Source organism: Tursiops truncatus, chromosome 1, assembly GCF_011762595.2.
Source record: "Tursiops truncatus isolate mTurTru1 chromosome 1, mTurTru1.mat.Y, whole genome shotgun sequence".
Classification (NCBI taxonomy): domain Eukaryota; kingdom Metazoa; phylum Chordata; class Mammalia; order Artiodactyla; family Delphinidae; genus Tursiops; species Tursiops truncatus.
The window spans coordinates 1,764,786-1,777,064 of NC_047034.1; the positions used below are offsets into that span (position 1 = coordinate 1,764,786).

The 12,279-nt window shown below is 59.1% G+C and overlaps 1 protein-coding gene across 6 annotated transcripts; it reads right to left on the reverse strand.

The window, feature by feature from the left end:
- Positions 1-1,495: 1,495 nt before the first annotated feature.
- LOC141277835 (maestro heat-like repeat family member 5) lies at positions 1,496-12,056 on the reverse strand. 6 transcript variants are annotated; one of them, XM_073799927.1, is made up of 8 exons: positions 11,955-12,056; positions 8,763-10,524; positions 8,418-8,578; positions 8,090-8,146; positions 6,874-6,981; positions 6,326-6,476; positions 5,481-5,638; positions 1,496-5,178 (listed from the first exon to the last, which is right to left on the reverse strand). In XM_073799927.1, the coding sequence occupies exons 4-8, from the start codon at positions 8,114-8,116 to the stop codon at positions 4,885-4,887; spliced, it is 738 nt and encodes a 245-aa protein (XP_073656028.1). In that variant the 5' UTR covers positions 8,117-8,146; positions 8,418-8,578; positions 8,763-10,524; positions 11,955-12,056; the 3' UTR covers positions 1,496-4,884. The 6 variants fall into 6 exon arrangements, 4 of the variants coding, with proteins under 4 accessions (XP_073656028.1, XP_073656032.1, XP_073656030.1 ...); XR_012329701.1 differs by adding an exon at positions 6,022-6,167 and having other exon boundaries at positions 1,496-5,638; positions 6,326-6,460; positions 8,090-8,578; XR_012329699.1 differs by adding an exon at positions 6,022-6,167 and having other exon boundaries at positions 1,496-5,943; positions 6,326-6,460; positions 8,090-8,578.
- Positions 12,057-12,279: the final 223 nt, after the last annotated feature.

A 12,279-nucleotide genomic window follows, 5' to 3' on the forward strand; every position in this document is an offset into this window, starting at 1 on the left:
TTATAGAAAACTTGGAAAACAAACGAGGATGAAGAAGAAAAATTCTGTTTAGGATATAAGTTCCCAGGCGGCTTTCCCAGGCAAGAAATTTGCACTCCTCGGAATCTGACACGAGCCATTCATTGCCAGGGCTGGGTGGCATCTTAAAAGATAGTTTTTTCCAAACCTCTCGGTTTACAGGTGAAAGGAACTGAGGCCCAGAAGCCGACAGATGTGGCCAAGATCATCCCAGGACAAGAAGACCCTAGAGTCCATTTCCCGGGCTGGCCTCTGCCCATTGAGTCCCTTAACTTGGCTTGACCAAGGCGAGGAGCGTGATTGTCTCTGAAGCGGGTCCTATACCAATGCACTTGACCTGCTGATAGGTTATAATACAATCCATCCTTTGCCATTGCTTGTAGCAAAGCAGGATCGCGCTTTGGAGGGCGAGGCAGGGACCGTGAGTGTATACTGAGTCTTGTGACTTTCCCCGAGCACCGCCAGCTATAACAGGTGCGGCCGGAAAGGCCCCTAGTGCCAGCTGGTGACAAAGGCGGTGGGTGGAAGAGGCTTCTGGCCATTGCCGGGTTAGCGCGAGCTTCAACGCTGCCTCTGAGGTCTGTTTGCAACCGTGGCAGTGACTCCCGCCGCTCCCCGGGCCCAGATAACCCGGGGAGGGTGGCCACTGCTGAGAGGGAGGCGTGGAAGGTGGAGACGCGGCCACCGAGCGGGAGCTCCACACGTCCCCGGGGTCTGGGGTGCGGGTAACAGAGGCCAGACGCTGCAGGGCCAGAGACAGAGCCAGGCTGGGCGTCCGCCTCGCTGTGGCCAGTTTGGGCCGCGGGGCCCCTGCTCTGTAGGACATGGGGTCACTGTCCCTGTACCCAGAGCTCTGCCCAGGGCCCGGCTGACTGAGGTTGGGGGTGACAGGTGACACCCCTGCTCCAAGGCGGGGCGGGGTGGTGGCGATGGGAACAGCCAGTGGCCCTGGTGGACGGAGAGCCGCCCTGGGATGGTGGGACGGCCCCCGGCAGGGCCGGTTCCAGCAGGGGCAGTGGGATACGGTAGGTGCTCACCCCGCTGACCCGGCGGCATGGCAGGAGGGACAGCGGCCAAGTTTTCCATGCCCAGGCCTGAGCGCTGTCACCTGGGCCGGGGTGTGCTGAACCACGGGACCGCCACAGTGGTGCTGCGCGGAGCCGCCTGGTGCCTGGAATGCAGTATGCGAACGCTGATCCCTCGGGAGCTGACTGATGCCCTTTAACAAGCAGCGTAAACCAGCCAGAGGGCACTGCCTACGGCCAGGAGCCCTGCCCACAGCCCCCACATCCCAGCACCGCTTTCCTCCCAGTTCGCAGTTCAAGCTGAGCGTCCGCACTCTGGCCTCAGGGCCCTGGCTGAGTGAGGGCGGGGCTGGGAGGGGCCTGGACCCAGAGGTTCGCGGCTGCCGAGAAGGCAACTCTACCCCGGGCGGGAATGGGCTCCAGGGGAAAGACGAGGAAACACCGCCTGCTCGGACGTTCCCTCTTTCTCCTTTTATTTTATTTTTAATTAAAAAAAAATTTTTGGTTTTTGACCGTGCTGCACGGCTTATGGGATCTCAGTTCCCCAACCAGGGATTGAACCCCGGCCATGGCAGGGAGAGCCCAGAATCCTAGCCACTAGGTCAGCAGTGGTCCCTCTCCCTTTATCATAGAGGCTTTGCAGGGACGCACCCGCACGTCTAGAGCAGGGCTTAGAAGCCCAGCGCAGTCACCGTGGCCACCGTCTTGTTGGCCCTGGACGCAGGCTCATTAACGGGCCTTTCTCGGCCTCCTGCAACAGAAGCAGGAGCTGGGTGCTGGGGATCTTCATCTTCTCCTTGGCTTCCAGGACGTAGGAGGTCTGCGTGGCCAGGCAGCTGACCGCGGGGTCGGGGTCTTCCTGCATGTGCTTCAGGGCTGCAACACAGACACAGCGGTGCTGGGCAGGAGGGCCAGGGCCTGGGGGACGGGGGCTCATGGGCAGGGGGGCGGTGCTGTGCAGCAAGGGGCAGGACAGCTTGTAGAGTGTAAGCAAGAGCTCCTCCTGGGGGTGCACACACCCAGTCACAAGCAGGACGTCCCTGGGCCCCTCCCTCCACCACGCCCCCCACTGACCCTGCGCCTGCAAAGGTCACAGCAGCCCCTGTGGTCCAAATCCAACGGGCCGCCCCAGCGTCTCTCTTCCTACACTCATGCTATGGTCACCATCATTTCCCGAAGCTTCTCCTCTTGGGTGACCGTGACGCTCCTCTCTTCTCGTCCCTCTTCCACTCCTCTGCCGGATTCTCTTTCCTAGACTCTCGCTGGGTCCCGGAATCCCGATGCTGACTGCGTGCCTGTCCCGCTGTGCGAGTCCAGGCAGGGCTGCAGCTTCCACCTGCCGTTCAAGTGCACGTCCCTGCCCACGGCCCAGCCCGCTCTCCCTGCGTCAGTGACCCGTGTCTGACGTCCAGTGGGACGGACCCCACAAGCCTTACTGACTCCACGTGTACAAGTCGAGCCACCGGCGTCCCCTCCACACCTGGTCCTACCTCTGGATTCTCCCCTCAGCCTCCGACGCCAGCACTCACCTGTGTTAGGAGCCCGGGAGTCCACCCTTACCTGCACGCTCCACGTCAAATCAGCCTCCAAGACTGGCTAACCCCCATGTCTTCGTCTCCATGACCCCATCACCTCTCCCTGGCCCCCGGCCCAGACCCAGTCCTGTCCCGGGAACTTATCCTCCGATCTGCCGCCAGGCGGTCTGTCAAAACTGCGCGGCCATTCGACCACGTGACCCCCTTGCTTAGTGCTTCGATGGCTCCCCGTTTCCTACAGCGTCAAGTCCTGCTCTTGTGTCCCAACCTCCACCAAACCACACGACCCAGCCTCCTGCTTCCTGCCCTGTGGTCCTGTGCCAGGACGGCACCCCGGCAGCCAGGAGCCAAGCCAGCCCGCAGATGTTTCCTTCTGCTCCGCACACTGTTTCAAACCTTCTAAATTAGTTGCCAATATAAACGCGGGAAATTGCACCTAAAATCAGGATTTCCACTTCCTAGAGCGAAGTGGAAGATGTAGCGACCCTGAGCCCACGTTTTCTCATAGATGCAATCAGGGGGTCTCAGCCTTCTCAGGTGGGGACTGTGCCGTCCGCAGAGGGATGGATGGAACTGTTGAGAGGATGAGGGGAAGGACACAGTTCCTCATGTCCTACTGATACCTGTGCAACCAAAACCTTATTTCTAATCGTCTGTGCCCAGAACTTGACTCTGTCTTTTATAGAAACACAGAGTACTTTTTACGGTTCAGATATACACTGGATTTTCTAGGGACGCAGCTACAATATAGATCGAAGCAAGACTGTACTTCACATTTTCAGAACTTCGCCAAAAATCGTCCATCACTTTGGAAGTCACATCACCAGCGGCAACACTTGTTGGGTCACTATTTGCGCCCCCAACACACGACCTGCCTTTGTAGCCGGTCCATCCGCGGGCAGGAGGCCCCACGTCACGTCTCCTAGAGGCGCTGCGCCGGGCGCGGCCACACTTATATCACGGTCACATCCTGCCATGTTATCACGTCATGTTATGTTACATTCTATGAAAAAGTACTTTCATTTCTCCTCTGGAGCTAGGGTTTCATATCTCTTTACTTTGGGAGTCTGTAGAGGCGGTGATATTACCCACACATTTCACTTCAGGATAGTAAGGGGCGGTTGTCGAACGCGTGCTCCGTCGAGGCCGAGAAGCAGGGCCGGAGCTGCACCACGACCCTCAGCCCTCCAGACCCACCTGGCCTGCTCCTCTGCTTGACGTTACCTGTGTGGCCCGGAGGCATTTGAGTTTTCTGCTCCTGCTTTAATGGTTCCAAGCCACTTGTAGCTCCCCACACGCTGGGCTCTCCCGCCCTCATTTCCCATTATCAAGTCCTATCAGATGAGGTGGCCCAGGCCCCGGGGACAGAGTGAGAGCCCTGCTCCACGCCCCCTGTAGGGCAGCGCCTCACCTGTACCCCTGAGCCCAGCCCTTTGCCGCAGTGTTACCTCGCCCTCCACTCCCCACTGCCCCCAGAGGACACCTCTGCAGGAAGCCTTCCTTCAACCCCCAGACTGGGCTGAGCGCGCCCCCACCTTGCATTACGAAGTACATTCCTCTCTTTCAGCCTTTACTCGACTATTCCAGAATGATCCACCTGTGTGCCTAGTTCCCCAACTCAGACAGGAAGCAATGGGAGCGGGGTGGGGCAGGAGCCACATGTAGGTGCTGGGCGCAGAGTGGACGGCCAGTGGGCATCTCATCACCGCACCACTGCAAACCCGGAAGCCGCAGGAAAAAGACCCACACGGCTGGGCGCCCCGGCCTCCCTGCCCAGGAGCAGGCGCCGCGGGAGCCGCGACTTACCAGGGCTCTGAGGATGGTCCAGACGTCTTTCTCGGCAAATATCGCTTTGGGCTTTGACCAGCCCATCGAGGTGGCCGTAAGGCAGAGGGTGGACCGGGCAATCTGGAGAGACGGGGAGGCTCAGTGCAAGGTGTTACAGGGCAGGGCAAGGAGGAGACCCCGAGGGGCATGGAGAGAGGAGACGGACGGCGGTGAGGTCAGCCCTGCGGGCACGGGACTCAGTGAACTCCGAGGGACCCCGGGTGGGAGGAAAGCCGGGCCGTCCTTTGGCTGTACCTGCACCCTTTCTCCTACCAATGAGAAGTTGAAAAATCAGGGTGGTAATGATTTTCCCAGTCGCTATGTTACTGTACGGAGACCCACCCAGCGCCCAAAACAGTTTCTCAGAGAAGAGATTTCCCCATCAGGGTCGGCTCTGCCAGAAATGTCCAAGCCGAGTTCCCTGGGAGGGACCCCCCCCCCACCCTCCACAAAGATAACGTCCCAGCTCAGCTGCTGGTTCAGCGCATCCTCACGCGCCCGTCAGAGCCTTGCCGGGCAAGTGAGCCGGGTGTGTGCAAGCCAGTATCAGCACTTCTCAGCTGCAGTTCACGCGCCCAGGCTCCCGGGCTCAGAGCCAGGCCATCCACTGCAGAACACGGACCGGTTCCAGGCCCTCTCTGTTCTGGACGCCGTGCTGCCTCCAATGGGGGCCTCCCCGCCCTGGGAGCCCGTCTCTGGTCAGTGGCAAAGGGCAGAGAGCGGCTTGGAGAGAAGGCCAGTGATGCCTGGGGCCGGGAACCACGGGGGCACTCCTGGGAAAGGAAGTGTCACACCCACAGCTTTCCACTGTGCGCTGGTGGCCAGCCGGGGAGCCGGGGCTGCAGAAAAGCCCGGTGCAGGCGTCGGGTCACCCCGAGCCTCTAAGTGCTGCCCTCCAAGGTCAGAGACGGGAGCCTCCTTCAGCCCCGCCCCCGGTGCGTTCCCCTCCAGCATTCCGTGAACTTTGGGGGCCCGTCCCCGCACTGGGGATTACCCCTCTGCGCCCCAGGCCTCTTCCTCCCCTGCCAAGGCTCCCCGTCTGGGCATCCCATACTCGGTGGAGGCCGAGGGTTACCATTGTGAGATCCTGTATGTTGGCAAACCATTCCGCTCGGAAATGCTTCTGCAGATCCTTCAGGATGTCCTCTGTCTCGTGTTCATATCTCCGACCCAAAACCAACAGTTCGGGGCAGGGCCTTAACAGGGAAAAAGGAACACGCCCTGCCCTCTCCCCTGCAAACGTCAGAGATCAAGAGGGTTTATAGGTGGGATGACGTTTGCCCAACAGAACAAGGAGGGTTCCCTGGTCCCTAGTGCCAGGCCAGTGGGTGGAGGGGGAGTGTGGCGGTGAGGTGCCTGGTCCTCTAGCAGCTGCTGCTCCTGTACCATGTTCCCCCCTCTACCCGCTGCTAAGCAGCCAGGAAATACACCCTATTCACTCACAAAACGTCAAGTTCCTGAAACTCCCTTTGGGGGAGACTTGCAAATTCCTGTGGCACCTCTGTAAGTGTGTGTGGTGGTCTGTATCTTTGGTTTTCCTGGGGCAGAGAAAGCCTAGATCAGGGACGCCCACGTTTGTTCCGTGAGAAAGGAGCCTCCTTTTCCCAGCTTCACACCTCACGGTGGCAGTGGGACAGCTGAGAAACACTGAGGATTCAAGTTGATCTCATAGGTGGCTGCAAGCCTAGCTCGCTGTTCTCCCAAGACTCTCCTGGAACCTCTGAAAAGAGGGCATTGCATCAGCACTGCACTTGGGGTTCATCTAGATAAAGCACATTTACAGCATTGCAGCTGTGAGAGAGGCAGGCCCTTTGATGCCCCCAGCACCACATGGGGTCTCCACGGTCGTCCTTGTCACTCCTACGAACCAGAGGGTCCCACGGCCACGGCCACAAGGCAATCCAGGCTCATAACACTTACCTCTATGAAGACGAGGATTTTGAACAGGTAGTGCAGGGCCTCTAAGGCCCCCATGCTGATCTCCTGGTTGGGGTTCATGCAGAAGAGGCCTAGGGTGCCCATGAGCTGCCCGCTCATCGAGAACTCTGCCATGTGCTGCAGGAAGAGGACACTGGGTGCGCCCAGCCGTCCACAGGGGGCTCCTACCCCCACCCCCGGGGGCCACCATCCCCTCCCCGCCCATATCACTCAACATCTGCTGTGGGTGCCCACCCACCAGCTCCGCACTGTACTGGCAAAGGAGACCTTCCAAGTCAGCACACAGGGGAGTGGAGCAGCCAGACCCCTGGGACACGGTAGCCAACGGGAGCTGTGGACCCAGCCCGGCTCTCTAGGCCAAGGTCCCCCACCAGGGCTGAGATGTGTGTGCCTGATTGGAGCTTACAGGCGTGGGGTAGGGGGGAGAAAAAGGCCCTCTGACCACCCTCCAGGGCCCCCTGCAGAGCCCCAGTCGGGTGTCCCATGTGCACAGAGGCAGGGGTCAGCCTTCCGCCGCCCCAGGCGCTCACCGACAGCTCAGGGAAATTGCAGGTAAGCCTCAGCAGCCGGGAAATGGCCCCCAAGGCCCGGGACTGTTCGTGCACTTTCTCCGACTGTACCAAGCAAGGCAGGATGATCTGGAAGGAGAGCGAGGAGACTCCATCCACACACGTGGGAGCACCGCCCCCTCCCTTCTTAGTCTTTTTAGTGAGCGGGGACCACTCTTCATTGCGGTGCGCGGGCTTATTGCAGTGGCTTCTCTTGTTGCGGAGCACGGGCTCTAGGCGCGTGGGCTCAGTAGTTGTGGTGCACGGGCTTCATTGCTCCGCGGCATGTGGGATCTTCCCGTACCAGGGCTCGAACCCGTGTCCCCTGCCTTTGCAGGCAGATTCTCAACCACTGCGCCACCAAGGAAGTCCCTCCCTTCTTAGTCCTGAGTCCACATCCCCGACCCCCTTAAAGGCAAGCAGGAGCCTCCTGCTGCAGCATGTAGGCCAAAGAAACGACAGGAGGGAGGCCTCAGCGGGCAGCAGAGTTCACGTATTTCTAGTTTTCTGCAATGAACATGCTTTGCTTGTAAAATTAGAAAGAAAACAATAAACATCATTAAAAATGAAAAAAAATACAAGAAATGATACGTTCCAAAAGAATGATGTCCCAATGTGGACACAGTTCTTCTCTAGATACGGCCCTCATCAAAGTTCTTTAGTAAGATATATGGGCAGGGACTTCCCTGGTGGTCCAGTGGGTAAGACTCCGCACTCCCAATGCAGGGGGCCCAGGTTCGATCCCTGGTTGGGAAACTATGTGCACCGCAACTGCTGAGCCCACGCGCCGCAACTAGAGAAGCTCGGGTGCTGCAACAAAGACCCAGTGCAGCCAAAATTAATTAATTAATTTTAAAAATTAGATATCTGGGCAATCTTGTCTCCTTATCTTTAGTCACACCTAATATTATATCCAAAATTATATTATCCTAATTAATTCCCGTCTTGCTCATGAAAGTTGGTTTCAAGTGACTCTGGGCTATTTCTCAAATTCACACTCACCCCTACGGGTGACAATTTATCATAACTGAGAATATTTGGGAGACTCTATGAAGACAGAGGGAGACACAGGAACCTGTCTCCGGGTGACAGTCACACCTGCGGAGGTTTGAGGACCGATGGCCTTTGGCTGGAGCGGCCCCCAACACACCAGATTTAACCCAGGACTTCAATTTCCCTGACTGCTGTAGACACTCACCTCCAGGAGGCTCTGCAGGGTGACCATGCTGGGCTCCAGACGCTCCAGCACAAGAGCCTGTAACATATCATCTAAGGCCTGGACGGTCTCGCAAGTGGGGGACGTGGGGTGTCAGAGGATGGACAGCTCCCTGGGGCACTCCATCCCCCTCAGACCCCTCCCCACGGGGAAGGGAGCCCGGCCAGCTCTGCTGCCACACTCCCAGCTTCCCAAGCGCTGGCCTTTCTTGACCTCACTGAAGCCCGGACCTGCTCCCCTGGCAGGCCAGAGAGCAGCAGTGGGCACTGGGCAGTTCTTGCCAACAAATACAGCCCCACGGGGCCCTCACCGTCAGCGATTCGTTCTCTAATGTTTTCGATCAAGGAACCTTCCAGCTTTAAAACTGAAAATTCTCGGGAAGATTTGGCCAAGTCTATTGGTCAGTAATTCCATAGAATCTGTGGGTTTATCGCCAGACTGTCTCCTCCTGAGACTGGGGCTGTCATGGAACTAGAGAAACGTAGCCCTCGTGAGAGGAGGACGTGGGCTGCGTGCGAGCAGGAACCAACCCTGGGGAGATGGGGAGGGTGGGCAGCCCGAGGAGATGGGGAGGGAGGCCTGGAGAGAAGAGGACGGTGGGTGGGTGGGCTCCTCGGGGGCAGACCAGCCCCGGCAGATGGGCCAAGGTGGGTACCTGGCTGTAGCGACTAGCACTGTCCTTGCGGTCCAGACTGGGCGTGATGGGCGGCAGGGGGATGATGCTGGAGAGGCCGGCCTTGGCCAGGTCCAGCTTCTGGGACAGGTGGAGCGGCGGGGTCACCTGGCTGGAGGGGAGGAGCCACGGGAGGGCTTTGGAGGACAGGTTAGTGTCGAGGGCCCCGGGGGAGACTCTGCTCTGCCCTCTTTCTGCGGCACGGGAAACAGTGGGACCTGAGCCCCACACGCTTCCCTGCCAGGGAAGGGGGCCCCGGCTTCTTGGGGAGCCTTCCCCACACGGATGTCCTAACAGCTTTCTAACAGTGAAAGCTGGGGGCATCCCACCCCAGGAGGCTGGGAGGCCAGGTGGTGGTCATGGGCCCTGCCACCCACAGCCCAGAGCTCAGGTCCCCAAGCCTTGCCCTCCTCACAGCCCCAGTGCTCCCGCAGCAGAGACCCTGCGGCTCTGGGGAGGGAACGGCCTGGGGAACCTCAGGGCCGCGATGCAGAGCATGGCTTGCGGGCGCACGGTGCTGACCAAGGCCTCCGTGGATTCTTCAAGGATTAATGTCTGGAAGGGCTAGGAGGAAAGGAGAATTCCTCTCAGAGAGGGACGCCAGCCCCGGCTCAGGAACTTCAGCGTGTCGACGTCGAACTAGGACGGAGGGACACTCAAACCTCTGCCCGCGGCCCCCCTGCCGCCCGCCCCCAGACCCTGCCCCACGCCGGGCGCAGGCCCTGCCCTGGCGTTCACCGTGGCCCGGCCCCTCCGTAGGCGTCCGGGGACGGGGGCCCACGAGGCAGATACTTTTGCCCGGCACCTGTCCGGTGGCCTGGCCGCCTAAGAGGCCAAGTCAGGCAGCTTCCAAGCCAGGGCTAATATCCAAAACCCAAGGAAGCGTGAGCCCTCGTTTTTTCCTACTTTCCTCCGCAGCTCTCAGAAAGCTCCAGAGAATTTCCTTACCACCTGTTCTTGTCCCAGAGATTCCAGAATACACTCGCAGGCTTCCCTTTCCGACTGGCGCAGTCCTGCAGCTGGGAGGAGGCCTGGCCGATTCCCCCGGTGCAACAGGAAAGCAGAAACCCCCTCCCCCCACCCTCGGCCAAGAGGGCTCCGCAGCCGTCGGGGGCCAGCGTGGGTGCCCCAGCTCCAAGGACGAGCTTCTCCAGGCCTGTGGCCAAGAGTGGACCTCAGGAGCCTCTGTGGAAAGGCAACCACGTGGGGACTTGGTTAAGAGATTTTCTGCATCAGGTATGGCCGGGATAGGACAGCAGTGGAAAGAGAGAGTCCTTTAAGTCACCCCCAGGGGCCGCAGATAGAAATCCCTGAACGGGAGGGGACTGGAAACCGCAAATCAGCCTCAGCATCTCCCCTGACGACTGGGCTGGTGTAACCCTCGGGCGAGCCTCTCTGAGCAGGGACCCAGGTGTGGACACAGAGACCGGGGGAGGGGGTGAGGCTAAGAATAGGCCTGCCCACCCACGGCCGTCGGGAGCGGGTGAAGCAAGAGGACGGAGGTGGTGGCAGCCCTGGGACCCGAAGCAACACCGGCCACTAAGCCTGAGGTCAGGCCATGTCTCACCGCCCTGCCGCAGAGCACCCTGGGTGTGCAGGTGGGGTTCAAGGCAGAGCACAGCTGCTACGTTTCAAGGGCCCGAATTCAGGGCCCTGTGCTTTACGCGTCCTGCGACCTTCCGGAGTTAAATTCCCTCAGCTCGCTTCCCCGTCTGTACAGTGGAGAGGATGACCGCCCCTGTCACTGTTGTGAGGATTAAATGAACGACAGCATGATAATGATAAATAATAAATGATAATCATAAATAATGAACACAGGATAATGATAAATAAAGGAGAAATCTTGAGCAAATTAAATTCTCCTTTAACTCGGGGATGATAATCACAGCGTCTATCACTGTTATGACGGTTAAATTAATTCATTCACGTAAAAAATTTAGAATGGCCTCCGGCCCGCGGTAGGAAATCAATAAGTGCTTTCTTCTCCACACAATTCACTGAGCACCTTTTACATGAAATGTGCTCTTTCAGGCAGAGCTTACGGACGTAGCGTGGACATATCAACAGGTCCCTTCACGGGACATTGTTTCGTGTCCTTGTGAAGGAATCACTTCTGCGTCTGATCGTACACTTTTGTGTGCATGCATATACACATTGTGTGTGTGTGTACACGCAGGAGGTCAGAGAAAATCTCACTGACTGAACCTGAGTGGCCCTGGAGGCCGTGAGGAGCAAGCCCTACAGATACCTGGGGAAAGAACTTTCTAGGCCAGAAGAGCAGCCCTCGCAAAGGCCCTGGGGCAGGACCACACCTGATATGTTCCTGCAACAGCCCGGAGGCCTGGAGCCTGGAGTTGGGGGAGCGGGCAGAGTGGCCAGCCACGAACGCAGAGCGGTCAGGGCACAGGTCAGGAGGGCCTCGCGAGGCCACTGTAAGGATGGCTGTAGGGACTCTGGCTTTTGCTCTGTAAGGGATGGAGCCCTGGGTAGGTTCCCGGTAAAACAGTGGCAGGTGGTCTGCTGTGTTCAACAGAATCACCCTGGCCGTTGGGTTGAGACTAGTTGAGACTAGAGGGACGGTGTGGAGTGTGGCAGGGGGTGCACGGTAATAACCCAGGGGAGGGGTGATGGGGGCTGGGACCAGGGCACGTAGGAGAAAGCGCTCAGACTCTGTATCTCTGTGGAAGGCAGGACCGAGAAGGGAGAGCAGTGAGCTGGGTGTGAGAGAACACAGAAGCGCAGATGTGGAGCCTGAGGGACTGCACTAGTGGGTGGGGCGGGTCTAGGGCTGGCAGCAGAGTCCGGAGGGAGCGCAGCTGGGACGCCTACGAGGCATCAAAGTGGAAATGTCACCGGGCAGCTGGATTTAAGAGTTGGGAATTCAGGGGTGGGATCCGGGACTTGCTGACACACCGGTGGGTCTAGAGGTTTGCCGTGGCTCTCCTGAACGGTCAAGAGCCCCAGACAATGTCCTGGCCCCCATCCAGCTCCAGGCCCCTCAGGGAGGCAGGTCTCAAAAGGGACAGGCACGCAGAGACCAGAGCTGCGACTGGGCGGCCAGGAGTGGGCAGACTCGTGCCGATCAGTGAGTCCCCAGCGAGGGTTGGGCAACCAAGCACCATCACCTCTGAGCCGCTGGGAGCTGAGACAGAGCCCCTTCCTGGGCTGACTTACCTGCTAAGTTAGGGTTCCAAGAGACGCGGTCAGCCAATGGTGAAAAGGTGACCTTGTTGGGAGGTGAGTCCATCTGCACGCTGGGGGCGGCAGCCAGGGCGGCTGCGGAAAAGCAAAGGCAACTGGCTGAGCGGTGCCCCCTCCGGTCCCACTGCCGGCTCCCCGCTCCCTCCCCCTGGGAAGTGGGGACCCTCTGAAGGGCCCTGCTTCCTCCCCACCTCTCTGCATGTGGATGCTTCAGACTCAGAGGTGGCCTCCCATCCCTCTGCCTTGGGAGGCTCGCTGCTGAAATCCTGAAGCCCCCGACCCCTTGCCCAATTCATAA